At 41.1% G+C, this 20,759-nt stretch overlaps 1 protein-coding gene across 8 annotated transcripts in view; it reads left to right on the forward strand.

The window, feature by feature from the left end:
- Positions 1-12,163, forward strand: part of mef2cb (myocyte enhancer factor 2cb) — a 209,851-nt gene extending 197,688 nt beyond the window's left edge. For 6 of the 8 annotated variants that reach the window (XM_078396524.1, XM_078396527.1, XM_078396526.1 and 3 more), the window contains 3 exons: positions 1,090-1,219; positions 3,334-3,469; positions 8,273-12,163. In XM_078396524.1, the coding sequence (XP_078252650.1) occupies positions 1,090-1,219; positions 3,334-3,469; positions 8,273-8,594 (588 nt within the window). In that variant the 3' untranslated portion in view covers positions 8,595-12,163. The remainder of the gene's footprint in view (positions 1-1,089; positions 1,220-3,333; positions 3,470-8,272) is intronic. The other 2 variants (XM_078396529.1, XM_078396528.1) reach the window with 1 other exon arrangement.
- Positions 12,164-20,759: the final 8,596 nt, after the last annotated feature.

Raw genomic sequence — 20,759 nt, forward strand, 5'->3', positions numbered from 1 at the left:
CGCTTTGCTCAACTCTGGGCTTGAACCCCCATTATTCCAACCTGCTTGTTGATGTTAGTGCGATTATTAGGGGAGTTTCAGTGTTTCCCTATCACCACGAGTATCCATTCATTTGAGATGCTCAATAACCTTGTAACCCTGGGCGGCGTCACTAACGCATGGGTCTTAAGGCTCACAGTTCCACGTAGGCAGTTTTCATTAAACCAAAAGGCCAGATTTCAGTGGGTTGAAGGTGTGAACGGCATAATAGACCCATCAAAATAGACCTCAGAAATTGCTGTGCCAAAAGTTATCCGTTTGATCATCTTTAAATGCTTTGATCTTTCAGATATCAAGTGAGAAATTATGTACACATTGAGTAATTCATCTGCTAAAGATCTGTGACTCTGAAGTTACATACCACCACCTACTGGTTATGCAAATACTGGCACTTGCAACCTCTGCTCATGGTTAACATTAAAGCTATCCAACCCCTTGAGAACAATAATTGGAATCCATAAAAACATAATAGCGGGACATCATGCTTATCCCCACTGTTTTCCACAGGGTCTTTTTCCTGTCACAATAACAAATCGTTATTGGTTGCTGACCTGGTTACTATAGAAATGCTGATGTAATTTGGTTACCTTAGGAACATCTAGTCTCCTGAAGTGTGGTAAATGGTGGGTTTGAAGAGTTTGTCAATGCCAATAGTGTTAAATTATTCATTTTATTTAAAAACAAATCTAATCTGTGTTTCAGCATTTTTTTTCCCGTTAGCCAATAAAAAGTTAATTAATAGTGTAGGAAGGAATTGCAGATGCTGCTTTTAAACCAAAGATAGACACAAAATGCTGGAGTAACTCAGCGGGACAGGCAGCATCTCTGGAGAGAAGGGATGGATGACGTTTCGGGTCGAGACCCTTCCTCAGACTGAGAGTCACGGGAGAGGAAAACGAGAGATATAGACGGTGATGTAGAGAGATATAGAACAAATGAATGAAAGGATATGCAAAAAAAAATAACGATGATAAAGGAAACTGGGCATTGTTAGTTATTAAGTTGGTCTGAAAATTTACACTTAAAAGTCGCAATTCTTGTTCATCACAGAATCAGAGAATAAATAACTCGCAAGCTGCACAGTCATTGGCTACGCCAGTGGTTTCCGTAGCGACGCCTACTATGCCTGGTCACGGGATGGGAGGATACCCGTCAGCCATTTCCACCACATATGGTACTGGTAGGTAACTCCCATCACTTTGTAGTTGTTAGCGGAGTACTATCAATATTCTTTCATGTTTCTGATACACCAATGTACAGCTGCATTGTAATTCCCATCTGCATCCATGTGCTTCTAGTTGCAGGCTATGAATTGCACCTGGTACTGCAATAGAAAGCATATGTTGCTTCGTAAGCACACAATTAACTTGTTGCTTACTATTTATTGTTGTCTAATGTTCATGCATTTTAACACACACAATGATTTTTAATGATTGTGGGTTTTTTTTAAAGGATATGGGGAAGAAGGGATATGGGGAGTGTTATATAGTTACCAAACATTGGAGAATACAATGATCATACCTTTGGGTTCTTAGCTTCCCGTGGAATATGAGGTGCTGTTCCTCTAGATTGCATCTGGCCTTCTTCTGGCAATGGAGGTCAGGGCAGAAAGGTCAGTATGGGAAGAAGAGTTAAAATGGTTAGCAACTGAAAGATCCAGCAGGCCTTGGCGGACCGAATATGTGTTCAGTGAGATGGCTGCCAAGTCTAGGCTTGGAGGCCACATCTGAAACGACGGATGCAGTTAGACAAGGTGCATATAAAAGGATGTCTCACCTGGAAGGACTGCAGGGGTCCCTGGCTGAAGTTGAAGGAGGAAGTATAGGGATAGGTGTTGCATCTCCTGCAGTTGCAGGTGAAAGTGCCTGGGGAGGGGGTGGTTTGGGTGGAAAGGGATGAGTGAATCAAGGAGGAAGCTTTCTCAGTGGAAGATGGAAGGGGTTGGGGATGGGACGATGTGACTGGTGGTGGGATCAGTTTGGAGTTGACAGATTTGTCAGAGGATAATGTGTAGGATGCGGAAGCTGGTGGGGTGAAAGGTGAGAACCAGGGGAACTATGCTTGTGCCATCTAGGGGGAGGGGAAGAGAGAGCATAACTACGGGGCGCAGAGGAGACGTGGGTGATGGGTCCATTCTATGACGGATGGGGGAAGACCACCTTTACTAAAGAATGAGGACATCTCAGATGTCATAGAATGGAACATCTTGTCTTGGGAGCAGGTGAGATGGAGACGGAGAAATTGAGAGTAGGGGATAGCGTCTTTTGGAAAAGGCAGGGAGGAAGAACATGTAGTCCAGATACCTGTGGGAATCGGGTGGGTTTGTAGTAGGCGTCAATCAATAGTCTGCCCCCTGCGGTAGAAACAGAGAACTCAAGAAAGGAGAGAGGTGTCAGAGATAGTACAAGTGAATTTGAGGGCAGGGTGGAAGTTGGTTGTAAAGTTAATGAAATCAACAAGTTTTGTTTTGGTACAGGAGGCAGCCTTCTGATGTAGCAGAGATAATGCCAGTGTATGTTTGGAACAAGAATTGTTCAACATAACCAACAAAATGAAAGGCATACCTGGGGCCCATGCAAGTGCCCATGGCTACATCTTTGAAGTAATAGATTTGGGGAAGAAAAAATAATCGGCATGCGCTCAATGGAAAGATATTTAAGCACTTAATTATGAGCATCCTCAGACACTAGGATTGTTTTACCTGGAGCAAACAATACTGTTTTTCTTAAATGAAAAATGTGAATGGATAAATAGATAAAGACTGGCTCAAGAGCATATGACATACTGTCATCTATTCAAAATTATTGCTAACACAATACATAAGTTTCAAAAATCTTTGTTTATACAGGTGGGCAGAATAGGGGATATTTTGCCCTAGAGTGTTCTGAGCTGCTGGCCACAGCATGTAATAATTTTTTTTTAAAGCTGAAGCAGAGGAAGATAATGTGGTCAAGGAAAAAGGCAATGGAATTAGCTTTGATTGCTTCAGAATTAGCACAGAGATGTTGAAGCAAGTGGCCACTTTCTGTCCTATAAACATGTCCGCCTTTGGTTCTTTGATTCCTTTTAGTAATAGTGTTCCGCCAACGTCTTTTTCAAGACGTATTTTCAAGCTGAATTTTTCAAACTATTCTGTATGATCCAAGCTAGTTTATATTGAAGATGTTCAGAAAAGTAGCAGTTAATTGTTTTGTCAATGATCTGAATGATTAATTTGATCTTCATCGTGTTACTTTAATGACTTTAATATTACTTCTTATTATTATTGTTATTCTGGTGCCTGTCGATATGAAGAATATTCGCTTAGTAGTGCTGACTTATCATCTCTCACTGGGTTTAATACTGCCAACGCACTCCACCTGGGCTCAATGACTGGTTGGCAGCAACATCAGCTACAGAATATGCAGCATTCAGCTCTAAGTCAGCTGGGGTAAGCACAGTTAATTTAGGATTAAATTAATCTATTGTATAATTTATGCATTTGATCTCTTCATTCTCGCATTTTATTCGATATGTAGATATATCTGTGTTGTTGCAAAGAAGCAAAAAAATCATAGTTTTGTACCGATTTGTTTATGCACCTATTGCAGAGTATTGATTAACAAGTCACAATTATTAATGCAAGAGAATTATTTTACTTTTTAGCATTGATATTGCTGTTATAGAAGAAAGAGAAATTGTGTCGGCAGCCAGCAGAGTGAGGATCATAAACTATCCAACTGAAGTGGTATTTTTGATCACTCAAAATCAGATTCCTTAAATTCCATCCATTTCATTAGAAGAAGGGAGTTACCCATCTCATTAGAGTGCCAAGATTAAGATTTGCATCCTAACCATTGAGCTAGAGCATTTATATTAGTTTGGGGCAAACTTTGTTTCATATCTTATGAGTGTGGCCATGCTTGTGAGATGTTATGGGGTCCCAGATATTGTCCTCTATGTTCTGTTGAGGAAAACACCATTGATCTATGATTTTACACAAAAGTAGGGAGGGTATGCTCTTTGTTATCTAGGGGCTTGGTTGTATCACATCTGCAGCAGGTGTGCAATATTGGTCTCTTTAGTTAGAAATTCATATTAATGATTTGACAGTAGGTCTGAGAAGTTTATTGGACTAATTCCTGGCAACTGCTGGAATGACAAGGCAAGGTTGGACAAGCTCGGCTTATATCCACAAGAGTACAGAAGAAAGAGAGGTGACTTGTTTGAAACCTACATGATCCTCATTGGAGATGGGAGAATCAGAAACTGGGGTCACTTTTTAATAAAAAGAGATCATCCATTCACAACAGAGCTAAAGTGAAATTTATTTTCGCAAAATTCACGTCTTTGGAAATCTTCTTCAAAGGGTAGTGGAAAACAGATTCATTCAATATTTTAAAAGCAGGGCTGGATAGATTCTTGTGTAGGAAGGGACTGCAGATGCTGGTTTATATCAAACATAGAAACAAAATGCTGGAGTAACTCAGCGGGACAGGCAGCATCTCTGGAAAGCAGGAATGGGTGACATTTCGGGCCAAGACCCTTCTTAGATTCTTGATAAGCACGGGGGTGGAGATTATTGTAAGTGGACAGGAATGCAAAGTCAAGCCATGATCTGATTAAATGGTGAAGCAGGCTTGAGGAGCTGTATGTCTAATTCCGCTTCTAATTTGCAACCTTGGATGCCACTGAAAGAATTGGCCTGAAAATTGCACTGGTCAAGTTCTCAGGGTTTTGGAAAATGTTACTCATCAGCATCAAAGTGCACATAGAGCATAACCTCTGTACTTAGGGTGTTCCTTCATGGTTAATGTTAGTGCATTAGAGTTATACAGCATGGAAACAGATCTGTTTGCTCATCCATGCCGACCAACATGGTCTATTTGGTCAACATGGTCTAGGTTCCATTTGCTCACATTTGGCCATCTCCCACTAAACCTTTCCTATGTACCTGTCCAATGTACCTGTCCAATGTTATTCCTGTAAAAGGATATTCTTTGCCACAATGTTAATCAGCTAAAATTAAATTAAACTGAATCCAAGGGCAGTAGAGGCCTAAGATATATGTGATGCACATCTGATGTACATTATCCTTGTCCCGGAATGAAGCCATTTGTGATTTTTAAAACTAAGTACGAGTTAAATGAATGTAAAACCTTTTAATTTTGTGTGGAAATGGCATAGCAGTGACTAGCCACCTGGGGGCAGTGTGGTATCTTCATGATGTGAACAGCTGAAATTTAATTACAAAAGAAAACAACAAAAAAGATAATTTGACCTTTGAAGCAGGAAACTACTAACTTCTATTAAGTGTCACATGTATGTTGTGTTGTGGTTTTATGTATTTGAATATATTTCAAAGAATATTTTCTGATTTAGACACAAAGAACAGAGACGCTGCCTGACCCTCTGAGTTCAGACACCAAAGTGCTGGAGTAGCTCAGCAGGTCAGGGATCGAATCAAGGGTTCGTGTAACGGCGATGTTTTGCATCGGCTCTGAAGATCCTGACATGAAACATCACCCATCTATGTTCTCCAGAGACGTTGCCTGGCCCGCTGAGTTACTCCAGCACTTTGTGCCTTATTTTCTCTTGTTTTGTGGCATCATCTGCACAGTGATATTTCATTTGGTTGGCAACGAACTAAATCAGGACTGGAAAACAAGAAATAACATAATCAGTGGTTATATTATTCAAACATATATATGTATGTATATATATATATATGTATATATATGTATGTATACATATATATATTATAGAGAGAGAGAGATCAAATGGTTAATGATTTTCAAAACAGATCATTTTTGAAATGCTCAGCAGTCCATGCAACATCTGAGGAAGGAGAGAAAATTGATGTGTGTTTTTTGTTTTTCATCAATAAAACAAATTAGTTAGTGATAAAGGAATGCCTAGTACCTCAATAACATTCACAACAAATTCCAAAAGGGGTACAAAATGTAATGGTGGTGTGATGCCAGAACATCTGAATTGATTATTATGGATACACCTCAAAAGTGCTTCAACTTCAACCCCTGATTTATCTTCTCTCCTCCCAAAAAATCAAAACCCTCTTCTGTTTATCCTCCTTCCTCAACCCAGCTTGCTTAGGTACTAGCAATAAGCATTGCTGCTCACTGGTATAATTCCAATTAGGATTTTTTTTTTACTGCAGCCTGCCCTTTTAAGCAAGGGGAATGTTCCCTGTATACAGTGTGCACTAGGAGCATTCCTAGGGATTCTCCAGGATACTGATGCTAAGATCTTACAGATCAAAAGTCTCAATGATGAGGGGCCAATACCTGATGTCAGATGTTTTATGCTCCATTTTGAGCTTGCAACCTGAAAGACCTGCATTCAAATGATTAAAATTCATGGAGAAATCTCATGAGGGCCAGTAATTTTCATTAAAGCTGAAAATCTTTTTAGGGGAAACAAAGAACTCCAGATCCTGGTTAATGTACAAAAGGACACAAAGTGCTGGAGTAACTCAGCAGGTCAGCCAGCATCTCTCGAGAACATGGATAGTTGTAATGCTCTCGACCCGAAACATCACCTATCCATGTCCTCCAGAGCTGCTGAGTTACTCCAGCATTTTGAATCTTTTTGGGGGCATGAATGAACTACTGCCTAGGAATTTATAAATGGGAAACGACTAAAGAAATGTAAGTTATTTATTTCACAAAATGCTGGAGTAAATGGGTGACCCAGTCTGAAGAAGGGTCTCGACCTGAAACGTCACCCATTCCTTCTCTCCTGAGATGCTGCCTGACCTGCTGAGTTACTCCAGCATTTTGTGAAATAAATACCTTCGATTTGTACCAGCATCTGCAGTTATTTTCTTACACAAAGAAATTTAAGTGATCTGATTATCTGATAGATAAATGTGACATAGATCTGCTCGATAATCACAGTTTTCATTCTATTGCTGAAAATTGCCAAATTGTAAAGCAAAAAAAAGCCACGTTGACTATTTCAGAATGTTACTAAATAAATAAAGTAACAGAAGCAACCCCCATGTTAAAAGATTCTCTTGAACAGTAATCACTGATCTTCAGGCAATAAACATTGGGCTTACATGCAACATTTGCATTTTGCAATAATGGTTCTCATCATATAACTACTAACCAAATTGTAACACTTCCATACAATCACGAGGAAGGTTATGAATATTAATATATTATTTTTGTCCAACTTAATTCCAACTTTATGACCAAAAAAATCTTGCAAATCTTTTCAATAGCGTCCCACTAATATAAATTACGATCAAGTTGTAATAGTTTAATCGGTCTCTGTAGCAGTGCAAATTATGAATGTAGCTGCTGTAGTGGGCTGTTAATTAACTTAAAATCAAAGAAACAAAGCAAAATATTAATTCAGAAGTACTGAAATCTGATATTTATACAGGTTTAGTATATTCTCTATATTATAATATTCTGCAAAAGGATTTAGCCATATCCTATCGCATAGTGCCTTACAAATGCTTTCATTTAAACTACACAGATTTTTGCTTTAAAGTCCTTACTGTAGAATTGGGTCAGGGTTTCTAAATATAACTGATAGTGGCAGTTGCACATAAAATTCAGTTCCATTGAAGTTGGCTCTTATATTTAATCTCAAGAATCAGTACTTGTTGAAGCCAATGCTGTTGGTACATATATTTGAAAAAAGTCTTCAGTCAGACTGTTTTTTTAACTTCTGGACACCCTCTCATTCAAGAGACTGAAGATTATTAAAATTACTTTTTCTTAAACTTTATGGAAGTATTTATCACATCCATCTTTTTAATGAGACCAGAAAAATTCTTCTAAAGTTAGTTAAAACTATAAAATATATTATAAAACATAAAATTCATAAAAAGTCACGAGCAGTCTCTAAATAAGCAACAGTAATTTATTTGCATTATCAGAAAAGCACCAAATCTGGATCACCTTTAATTTCTTTAGCATAAATTAGTGGTAAATATTAGCACTTCCTCTGATGAGGAAATTTTTGTTCTATTAAATAAATGAATGTGAAAGTGCAAACAATATGGAAACCGATATAGTTTTGGCAGCCAAAATTTTAGGAAAGATTAAAGCAATTTTAAAGTTTTCTATTACCAGCAAAGTGACCTCAATTTTTTTTAATCAATTCAGGCCCTTGCCATATACGTATGTCCGTGTGGGTGTCCATGCATGTTTGTTTGTTTGTAAGCAGGTGGGGGCAATCTCCCACCTCAGTCTGTAACTGATTTGCTTTCCTTCTACAGAGTTTGTACTAGCACTCACTTATCTCAGAGTTCAAATCTCTCCCTGCCTGCTACTCAAAGCCTCAACATCAAGTCAGAACCTGTTTCTCCTCCTAGAGACCGCACCCACACGCCCTTGGGATATCCACAACACTCAAGGCTCGACGCAGGGCGATCTCCAGTGGATAGTCTGAGCAGTTGTAGCAGTTCCTACGACGGAAGCGACCGAGAGGATCACAGGAACGACTTCCACTCCCCCATCGGACTTACAAGACCTTCGCCAGACGAAAGGGAAAGTCCATCTGTCAAGCGGATGAGGTTGTCTGAGGGATGGGCAACATAATAAGATTCTTCAGTAATCTTTTTTTTCTTGCAGTGTGTGTGTGCGCTACATTACAGGGCAGGGAGGGAGGGGGGAGTTCTACATTATATGTGCCGTGTGTGAAAAATAAGTCAGGTACTCTGTTTTGTAAAAGTACTTTTAACTTGCCTCAGTGATATAAAGTAACGTAAATTGCTGAGATAACAGCTTTAGCACTTGAGCTGTACAAAGAAAAACCTTGTACAATGTAGATTTAACTGCTAACTCTTTTTCATTGCTGTGCTCCCTTGCAAAATGTATGTTACAATAGATAGTGTCATGTTGCAGGTTCAACGTATTTACATGTAAATAGCAGATTAAAAGGAAACGTTTGCCAGAACTGGCGGATCTTTGCTGAAAGAAAAAGAGCAGTTGATGCAACAAAATCAAAAAAATATATATATATGTATAGGTGGTTGACAGACCCAGAAATATTGGTGATCATTTTCAACAAAACAAATTGGTCCACCGACATCTCTACACATACTAATGAAAAAGGCATATCAGTAGAGCTTGGCACTCAATACAATGGATCACTCATTCAAAAGAGAACCATACTTTGGCAAAGATGGAGCATCGTTAATATGTGGTAAAGTCCAAATTCTGGGTCTGTTTAACATTTTAAGTGGATTTTAAAAAGATGTACATTACATTTTGCTTATATTTTCATATGAAAGCAAGAAAAAAGTTTGCAAAGCATTTGTGGCTTTTTGTAGTTACCTAAGCCAAAATGTTTTTTTTTTTCTTTCCTGATAGCTTTGCCGGTATTTTAAACAGTCCTAAAAATAATGGAAATGGGCTCTTCATATGGAAGCACTACCATAAGCCATGAAAAAAACTCCATGCTTTGCTAACCAAGATAACTGTTTTCTCTTTGTAGAGTTTTGCTTTTTAATTGTGTATTTCTAATTATATAAAAATAATATTAAGAAAATCTTTTAAAATCTGTGAAATTAACATGCTTGTGTATAGCTTTCTAATATATATTAATTATGGTCATAGCAAACATTGTTTTGGTTATCTTATTAGTGGGGGGGGTGTATTTGTGCAGATGCACGTTTAAGTAACAGAATTCTTAGGTCTCTTCTGCACTCTTTTTGCAGAATCAAAGTTGGCTGTGTTCAGTATAACGAGGTTAACTAGTTGGGAAGATAGATTTAGTATGTATTCTAAATTTTGCTACTATTTAGGAGTTGAAAATGTAGAAAGGAGTGGGGCTGCCTCTCATTTTGGATACTTGGTTATTTCAGCTGAATCCAGGTGTTGAGGCTAATTTTGCTGCATTGCATCCGGCTATCAATTTGTAGCTGTGAGCATTGTACAGAAATGCTGATCTATTCTTGACCTGGTCAGAATACTTGGCGCAATTAGTTTATTTGGATTTATAGCTTTTCTAATCAGAATGTTTTGAATCTGAAGAATAAATGGATATTTGTCACCAATATATTATTATTTTTTTCATAAAGTGTATGTTTTTAAAGATCGTAAAAGGAAATATAACTTCTATTGATCATAGCCCTTGACCACAACACAATCATAATTGATGAATTGATTTTTTTTTTTCATTTTGTTCTGTAACAGGTCCATTTAATGTTACATGATATTTGGAAGCTAACTCAAACTTAGTATTTCAATCCCAGTTAAATTTTTATGTCTTCACATCTTCATTGTAGTGTGTGTGCGTGTTATTAAAAAAAAAGGCAATTCTCATGAATGACTCAGTATATATATGAATGTCAGGCAGCCACATATTCCTAACAGTATTTTAATTAAGCAACTTTTTAAACTTAAATGACTGATTTAATAGAAAATCAAACTATTAGCATAATATCATGCTACAGCAGATCAATATCCACAATTTTTAAGAAAGTGAATTGAAAAGCACAAAGTCATTCATAATGGGTCACTCCTTTCTGTACCTACAACCCTCCATTTATTGTTATCCAAGTGTTATAATTTTGCTATTTGTTTGACCACAGAGCTATTTCTGAGTTAGCACATAATTATACAGTACTGTGGTTTTAAGAATTATTGGGGCAGAGCCCCTTATATATTCTCATTTACTTACACAACCTGTTGGCTAACTGATTTTAGGCAATGTTCTGTACTGCGAGGCAAAAAAAAAATGTCAGTGGCACTTTCTTGGGGGCACTTAAGTTATTTTCTGTTTTATAAAATTCATGAACATCAAAAAGCTTGTTACTCTTCTGCGCAGAGGTGAGAGCAAAACCATTTACTGATACCATGATGTTTGCAATACATTACTGCTGCCAGTGACTTGAGTTGACATATCAGAGCCAGCAGATGTCATAATAGTAAGAGATGAGATAGTGAAAATATCAGCAAACCAGATCAGCTTTGACAGAATATTCTGCAAAATCCACTATTCTACCTCTAAAGGACAGAATTTTATGATAAGTGGGGTGCCCCAATGTTGCCGAGAATATTTAAACACCCAACAAAATGGTCACGCCATCAAAATAAACCGCATTTAGAATTTAGGTATTCTTCAGAAGAAAATCAGCAATATGAGTCAATTCAGTATATTATACTTTTGAAAGTTTATTTTTTGAAGTCTGTCAATATATTTATTTATAGTTGGCCATTGAAATAGTCTTCTTTTACATAAAAAGCAAGCAAGAAATGGACTTTAAATATACGCCACCATTGTCATTTCCGTTAACTACGCTTTGAAGATCTGGTTCTTGTAAAAGTCACTCAACAATTAAAACAAAAGTGTTCTTGTAACCACTTACTTGCTCAAAGAAGACAATCGCCTAAAACAAAATGAAATGTGAGTGCTTCAACTTTTATTGTTTGTGGCATCCACAGTATATAATGTGGCATTTGTCATCTGAATCTGGTTTCCTGCCACTACAGAGTTCTGGAAAGACTGATCAAATATTTATTTAGTCTATTTAGTGTGCTTCAAGTGCAGAGTAATGATAAAGGCTTTTGTTGATATTTTAACCAAAGATGTGGAGCAATCCAGTTAGCCATCATTTTGCAAATATGCTTTTCTAATTGTGTTCTGTTTTCCTTTGTTCAGGTATATATATATTTTCCCTAACCATACCTCAAATTCATCCATACCTCAAAACAGATTAAAGAGGTCAGTTAATTAGCCATTGAAATACGGTACTGGTGCTCTATATGAAGGAATTTTGTTTAAGCTGTAACCCTGGATTGCTTTAGAAGGACTAATATAATTGACCTGAAACATACTTGGATTGCTCCAGCTGGTTTGCTGTTATTTTTTCTGAGGATTTGTTTCCATTATACAATAGTAATACAAAATAATTGCTTGTAAATGGGGGAAATGTGGACATTTGCAGCAAAAATAAAGAGGCTCACAGCGGCATAAGCTGGACTTTGTCGCCACTTGATGACAAAAAGATGTTAATAACTAAGTTAACTACATCTATGTATTTCAAGGGACTTAATTCAGCTGTCTGTAGTGAAAACTTTTATGGGAAAATTCAAGTTTTTCTCGCTGGAAATAAGGTATAATTTGTATTTTGCAGACAAATCAGTAAAGTTACTGGCTTTCATAGTGACTGGATGTTGTGTGATTCCTTTATCCTTCGAATGCAAATATCAATACACTTCCGTTAAAATCTGAACAACTTTTGGATTTGGTTGTGACGATTAAGAATTAATTAATCACTCAATATAAACTATAACCTAGTTGGCAATTGCTTAGTTCATACTTGATCATTTCTGCAAATATAAACACACAACACATACAGTATTCAAAATTCTATTTCTCACAATGGATAAAACTTACTTTTAACAAGAAAATTATGCACATAAATGATTTGCCATTATGTTACATACTTCAAAGATATGGAAACGGTATCACATTTCAGAAGGGTTTTCTGCATCAGATACCCAAAAACAACAATGTTCCACATGAACATTGTCATTCATTGTGGTGTTTTGACATTGCGTGAAGACCGTGTGATTCCAAGTGCAGCCAGCATCCGAGGAGGGTGCACTGTGTGTTTCGGAGCATGGTACCAGAATAGGACACACAGCTTCATCATTTCACCATCATTGTCTTCCATTTGTTGGATCCACCCATCCAATCCCTGCTGCACGGACCATCCTATCCACCAATCTCCATGGCCTGAGATATTCCCCAAATGGAGGCTTTGATCCTGATCATAGACATTGTCTGCCCACTGGGCCCCTGTGTTAATATCACCCGATGAGAAACTGACAAAAGCTGATAGGTTAAACTATCAAAGTACTTTATTTACACAGTGAAGGTGCATTTCTTCTCCACATGTCTATTACCAGATAGGCAACCAGTCTGAGCTCTTCAACACTAACAATGATGCAATAGAAGTCATAGGAGCAGAATTAGGCCATTTGGCCCATCAGGTCTACTCTGTCATTCAATCCTGGCTGATCTATCTTTTCCTTTCAACAACATTCTCCTGCCTTCTCCCTTTGACACCCTTACTATCAAGAATCTGTCAATCTCCACTTTAAAAATACCCAATGACTTGGCCTCCATAGCTGTCTGTGGCAATGAATTCCACACACTCACCACCTTCTGGCTAAGGAAATTCCTCCGCATCTCTTTATAACGGTATGTCATTTTATTCTGAGTGTGCCCTCTGGTCCTAGACACTCCAACTAGTGGAAACATTCTCTGCATCCATGCCTTTCTCTATTCTGTAAGTTTCAATGAGATCCCCTGCTCGTCCTTCCAAACTCCAGCAAGTGCAAGGCCAAAGCCACCAAAAGCTCAGTATACGTTAATACAATATATACTTGGCGGCACGGTGGAGCAGCAGTAAAGTTGCTGCCTTACAGCGCTTGCAGCACGGGAGACCCAGATTTGATCCCAGCTACGGGTGCTGTCTGTACGGAGTTTGTACGTTCTCCCCGTGACCTGTGTGGAATTTCTCCGAGATCTTCGGTTTCCTCCCATATTCCAAAGATGTGCAAGTTTGTAGGTTAATTGGCTTGGTATAAATGTAAATTGTCCCTAATGTGAGTAGGATGGTATTAATGTGCGGTGGACCAAAGGGCCTGTTTCTGCACTGTACCTCGAAACTTAAGGGTGGCACGGTGGCGCAGCGGTAGAGTTGCTGCCTTACAGCGAATGCAGCGCCGGAGACTCAGGTTTGATCCTGGCTACGGGCGCCGTCTGTACAGAGTTTGTACGTTCTCCCCGTGACCTGCATGGGTTTTCTCTGAGATCTTCGGTTTCCTCCCACACTCCAAAGACGTACAGGTATGTAGGTTAATTGACTGGGTAATATGTAAAAATTGTCCCCAGTGTGTGTAGGATAGTGTTAATGTGCGGGGATCGCTGGGCGGAGCGGACTCGGTGGGCCGAAGGGCCTGTTTCCGCGCTGTATCTCTAAATCTAAAAAAAATCTACAAACTAAACTAAACTTATGGACAGATGAATTAAACACAGGGGTGAGCCATTTGGCCCTTGCAGCCCACTCCATCTCTCATCAAGGTCCTGGCTAATTGTCACCTCAATTCTGCTTTACTTTCGCTCACTTACTTTCACCTCCTTCAATATCAACAATGAACAGAAAGTAAAATATCACAGAGTATAGTTCTTAAAGGATTAATTGCCCAATCTGCAGTTGTCATGTCCCTCGTATAATTATGATAAAGGGAAGGGGCGCAAACATCTCACACAGTATATCTAACTAGTTTCAGTTTCTGAGAAGGTCATAAGTGATCGGAGTAAAATTAGGCCATTCAATCATGGCTGATCTATCTCTCCCTCCTAACCCCATTCTCCTGCCTTCTCCCCACACCCTCTGACACCCATACTAATCAAGAATCTATCTACCTCTGCCTTAAAAATACCAGTGACAGCCTCCACGGCCTTCTGTGGCAAAGAATTCCACAGGTTCACCACCCACTGACTGAAGAGATTTCTCCTCATCTCCTTCCAAAAATAACATCCTTTAAATCTGAGGTCCTTCAGATACTTGAGTCAATGGATCATCATCACCCAGTTCCATGCCTATTCCTTCAGTCTGAAACAGCCCCTGCCTGAAAACTGGTCATTAAAAAGACTCCCCATTAGACTTTATAATGAACATCTCATATTGAGTCATCCACATGAAAAAGTGAAGAAAGAGCTAAAAACTTATCAATGATAATACAACGTTTCCTGAACAGACAAATTTATCAGACCAGGACGATTATTGAAGCACCTTCTTAAATATGGAGAATAGTGGAGCAACTGCAACAGAAGATTTTTTTTTTCATATTTTAATTGGAAAGTTTTTCTGCAGGAAGAATATTTGACCTTGCCGCAGATCCACTGGTGCAGATTTTGTGCTTCAGTTTGATTTGAGTCCAATGATTGAAAGTAAAGTGCATTAGATAATGATGCATGATTACTTCTGTATTGAGCAGGTCTGCTCTTCCTTCCTCTAGCTGAGCCTACAGTAGAAGCAGATTTTTTTTAAACAATATTTAAAAATATATTTTATAATATAATAAAACACATATTTACTAGAATCATCTCTATTAAAAAATATATTTAATCTTTAAGGTGTAATCCTAAAATCCTAACATATCACAACACAAAACTCAATAATTCACTGATAAAAATCACAGGCATAATTTCAGGGCAAACACTACTCTGGAGAGCTACTAATAATCTAGAATGAAAAGAGAAGAGTTTGGATGTTTTTCAACCCACCAGGTTGCAATGTATTCACATTCAGAAAGCATATGTAGCTGGTGAGGTCATTCCAACGTTAGGATGTTAGGCTTGTAGTACAGATGGAAAGCACATGAAAGAAATGTTACTTAAGGGCCTGTCCCACTTTAGGCGATTTTAAGGCGACTGCCAGCAACTAGGCTGTCGCCAACAGTTTGCCGGGGTGTCGCGGGCATGATCGTGAGGAGTCTTCCAAAAATCGTAGTGGATCTCAGCGCATCGCTGAGAAATCATCTGGAGTGAGATGTCTCGGCGACAGCTGGCTTGTCGGCAGGTATCGTTGCTTATTGTGGGCGCTGTCGCCTGCTGTCCCCAGGTTTGCTAGGTTCTCTTAGATGCATTTAGAAGCACATAATATTAAAATAAGTAAAGTCATTTCAAAATACCATAAAATGTTTGTGTTTAACCAATTTATTTACCGTCAGGACATTTGACAGGTAGATTTAAGGCGACAGTTTGACAGTCAGGTAAGCGTGGGAATTCTCACGATGTTTATGGCCATCAGCGATTACATTTAAAGTGGGCTCCCAACCCAGATATGCAACCCAAAAACCAGATATGCACCTCCCGTACATTTTCAAAAATGCCCACACACTTTTCACAAAAATCCACTTAACCACTTTTTAAATTAATTTTTTTTAATACAGCTATTAGTAAACTGGAAGTAAATCCAGTTTATGCCTTGTTACAGTGAAGCTTGGTTTTTAAGTAACCCATACAAGATGTTATAGTTCAAAACACTCAAGTACTTACCGACTTGTCAGTGATTTCAGCAAAAATTAGGACGCCGGAGAAGCATTGACAGCGTGGGAATTTCGTGATGTTTCTGAAACATCAGGTGTAATCTCGACCTGACTCGGCATTGTCGTGGTTATTGTCGTCAGGTAAAAGAAAATTTTGGCGATCTGCTACGACTTTGGCAGTCGCCAAAAAAATCGCCTAAGTGGGACAGGCCCTTATTAGTACCATGTCCTACACAAGTGCATAGCTTCACAGAATTTATAAACTGGAAACCCTTATCTTGTTGAACCCGTATGAAGAGAAAAATATTAGTTAAGACATATGTGGATCCCTTCAAGACAGAAACACATGAATTTATTATGGGGAACAAGGAAATGGCAGTCGAGTTCAACAGGTACTTTGGTTCTGTTTTCACCAAGGAAGACACAAACAATCCCCCAGATGTACTAGGGGACAGAGAACCTAGGGTCCTAGGGTGACGAAGGAACTGAAGGAAATTCACATTAGTCAGGAAATGGTGTTGCGTAGACTGATAAAATCCCCAGGGCCTGATGGTCTGCATCCCAGGGTACTCAAGGAGGTAGCTCTAGAAATCATGGACGCACTGGTGATCATTTTCCAATGGTCTATAGATTCTGGATCAGTTCCTGTGGATTGGAGGGTAGCTAATGTTATTCCACTTTTTAAGAAAGGAGGGAGTGAGAAAGCAGGGAATTTATAGACCAGTTAGCCTGACATCAGTGGTGGGGAAGATGATGGAGTCGATTATTAAAGATGTAATAGCAGCGCATTTGGATAACAGTAATAGGATCGATCCAAGTCAGCAAGGATTTACAAAGGGGAAATCATGCTTGACAAATCTTCTGGAAATTTTGAGGATGTAACAAGTAAAATGGACAAGGCCGAGCCAGTGGGTGTAGTGTACCTGGACTTCCAGAAAGCCTTTGATCAGGTCCCACACAGAAGACTAGTGGGCAAAATTAGAGCACGTGGTATTGGGGGCATGGTATTGACATGGACAGAAAATTGGTTGGCAGACAGGAAAGAAAGAGTAGGGATTAACGGGTCCCTTTCAGAATGGCAGGCAGTGACTAGTGGGGTACCGCAAGATTCAGTGCTGGGAGCACAGCTATTTACAATATACATGAATGATTTAAATGAAGGAATTAAAAGTAACATTGGCGAATTTGCAGATGACACAAAACTGGGTGGCAGTGTGAACTGAAGGGGATGCTATCAGGATGCATGGTGACTTGGACAGGTTGGGTGAGTGGGCACATGCATGGCAGATGCAGTATAATGTGGATAAATGTGAGGTTATCCACTTTGGTGGCAAGAACGGGAACACTGATTATTATCTGAATGGTGTCAGGTTAGGAAAAGGGGAAGTACAATGAGATCTGGGTGTCCTAGTACATCAGTCACTGAAAGTAAGCATGCAGGCACAGCAGCAATGAAGAAAACTAATGGCATGTTGGCCTTAATAACGAGAGGAGTTGCGTATAGGAGCAAAGAGGTCCAAAAGTTTTTTTAGGTACGTGAAGAGGAAAAAAATAGTCAAGGCAAATGTGGGTCCCTTGAAGACAGAAGCAGGGGAATTTATTATGGGGAACAAAGAAATGGCAGACGAGTTAAACCGTTACTTTGGATCTGTCTTCACTGAGGAAGATACACACAATCTCCCAAATGTTCTAGGGGCTGGAGAACCTAGGGTGATGGAGGAACTGAAGGAAATCCACATTAGGCAGGAAATGGTTTTGGGTAGACTGATGGGACTGAAGGCTGATAAATCCCCAGGGCCTGATGGTCTGCATCCCAGAGTACTTAAGGAGGTGGCTCTAGAAATAGTGGAAGCATTGGAGATCATTTTTCAATGTTCTATAGATTCAGGATCAGTTCCTGTGGATTGGAGAATAGCAAATGTTATCCCACTTTTTAAGAAAGGAGGGAGAGAGAAAACGGGTAATTATAGACCAGTTAGTCTGACATCAGTGGTGGGGAAAATGCTGGAGTCAATTATAAAAGACGAAATTGCTGAGCATTTGGATAGCAGTAACGGGATCGTTCCGAGTCAGCATGGATTTACGAAGGGGAAATCATGCTTGACAAATCTACTGGAATTTTTTGAGGATGTAACTAGGAAAATTGACAAGGGAGAGTCAGTGGATGTGGTGTACCTCGACTTTCAGAAAGCCTTCGACAAGGTCCCACATAGGAGATTAGTGGGCAAAATTAGGGCACATGGTATTGGGGGTAGGGTACTGACATGGATAGAAAATTGGTTAACAGACAGAAAGCAAAGAGTGGGGATAAATGGGTCCCTTTCGGAATGGCAGGCAGTGACCAGTGGGGTACCGCAAGGTTCGGTGCTGGGACCCCAGCTATTTACGATATACATTAATGACTTAGACGAAGGGATTAAAAGTACCATTAGCAAATTTGCAGATGATACTAAGTTGGGGGGTAGTGTGAATTGTGAGGAAGATGCAATAAGGCTGCAGGGTGACCTGGACAGGTTGTGTGAGTGGGCGGATACATGGCAGATGCAGTTTAATGTAGATAAGTGTGAGGTTATTCACTTTGGAAGTAAGAATAGAAAGGCAGATTATTATCTGAATGGTGTCAAGTTAGGAGGAGGGGGAGTTCAACGAGATCTGGGTGTCCTAGTGCATCAGTCAATGAAAGGAAGCATGCAGGTTCAGCAGGCAGTGAAGAAAGCCAATGGAATGTTGGCCTTCGTAACAAGAGGAGTTGAGTATAGGAGCAAAGAGGTCCTTCTACAGTTGTACCGGGCCCTGGTGAGACCGCACCTGGAGTACTGTGTGCAGTTTTTGTAAAAGGATGCCACTCGTAGGCAGAGTCTTTTACTATATATAAGTTTATTCATAACACTGCACATACATTATGCCCTAGCTGTCCGTGGTCATCACTGGCACTAGAGAGCGAGCTGGAGGTGGGGAAGTTACAATCATACCAAAGACAATGGGGAGTGGTTAGTAGTGGTGAGGTCACTATGTTAAAGGAACATGCACTGATCTACATCCTTCCTCTTGGAAACAAAATGACCACGGCTCATGCGCTAGGCTCAAACTACAAGCAGACTACTCGTACACACCGTACCGGACAGGCGGCCTGACCACTCTCCCAGAGCGGGTGCGCAACCCACCATCCCCGCCGGTCGAAGGAGCAGCATGAACGGGTGCGGGTACAGAGGCCGGGGAACCAGGGGAAGGAGGAGGACTGGGAAGCGATGCACGCACAGGCGAGGGAGGGGTAGGTAGCTGGGGCGACTGCGGATGTACCGGAGCAGGAGGCACATCAGGCACCTTGTAGTGGACGGGAGGCGAATACGGGATCGCGGGGGGCGGTGCAGGTTCGTTTACCAGCATCAGGTGCTGGCGGGTACGACGGTACACGGTGCCCTCGTAGTTGACCAGGTACGACCGTGGAGAGTCAGCATTGCCGACGACCACGGCCAGCCGGTGGTGGCCGGAGGACGACTCCATCCGGACAACCTGACCAGCGAACAAAGGTGGAAGGGGACGGGACGATTTGTCAAAGGAGCGCTTCCGAATGAGCTGCTTCTCAGTGATGCGCTCCCTGACAGCGGCAGGGCTCCGAGCCGTGGGTTTCAGGGATTGCTGGGAGACGGGGATGGGGGGTCTAGTGGTGCGGGACAGGAGGCGCTGCGCAGGGGAACCGAGCGCGGGGTCCCGGGAGATGTTGCGGAGGTTGAGGAGGGCAAGGTACAAGTCCGAACTGTCAAGCCGGCAACGTTCCATCAGCTCCTTAGCGCTGCGGACAGCGCGCTCTGCAAGTCCATTGCTTTGCGGGTACTCGGGGCTGCTGGTGATGTGGCGGAAGTTCCAGCGATTTGCAAAAACAGCAAACTCCGCGCTGGTAAACTGGCTGCCGTTGTCGGACTGGAGAGATGCCGGGGAACCAAAGGTCGAGAAGTGGCGGCGAAGCTTCCCGATGACGGCAGCAGACGTGAGGGACGGCAGCAGGTCCACCTCGAACCAGCTTGAGTAGGAGTCCACCAGGACCAGGTAGTGTTTGCCACGCCACTCGAAAATATCGGCGGCAACAGCCGTCCACGGCAACTCGGGAGCCGGCTGCTGCAGGAGAGGCTGACGCTGCTGATGAGGTAATAGGCTGTTGCAGGCAGCGCAGGCGGAGACCCTGTCCCGGATCTCCTTGACCATGCCAGGCCAGTAAAACTGTGCTTGGGCCTGGGATAACGTGGCCTCCACCCCTGGGTGTCCGTTGTGGGCGGTGTGGAAGTAGTGATCGCGCAGCGCAGCCGGCACCACAACCTTGTGGCCCTTCACCACCACACCCGCGTGCAGCACCAGTTCATCCCGAACCAGGAAGTAGGGCACGGCACCAGCCGGCAGGGAAGACCGTCGTTCAGGCCAGCCACGGCGGATGACGCCCGCAAGCTGTTGGAGGTCCGGATCCGCGGCAGTGTGTGTGACCAGGGACTGCAGCTGCCAAGATGGAACAATGTTGACGTTCAACACCATCAGGTCCGCCGATTCGTACGGATGGCGGGAAATGGAAGGTAGTGGGGCGCGGGACAGAGTGTCTGCCACGAACATCTCCTTGCCTTTGCGGTACACGATTTCGAATTGAAAACGCTGCAGCTGCAGCATCATTCGCTGCAGGCGGGACGATGCTGCGTGGATGGGCTT

The sequence above is a fragment of the Rhinoraja longicauda genome, chromosome 3, assembly GCF_053455715.1.
Source record: "Rhinoraja longicauda isolate Sanriku21f chromosome 3, sRhiLon1.1, whole genome shotgun sequence".
NCBI classification, from domain to species: Eukaryota; Metazoa; Chordata; class Chondrichthyes; order Rajiformes; family Arhynchobatidae; genus Rhinoraja; species Rhinoraja longicauda.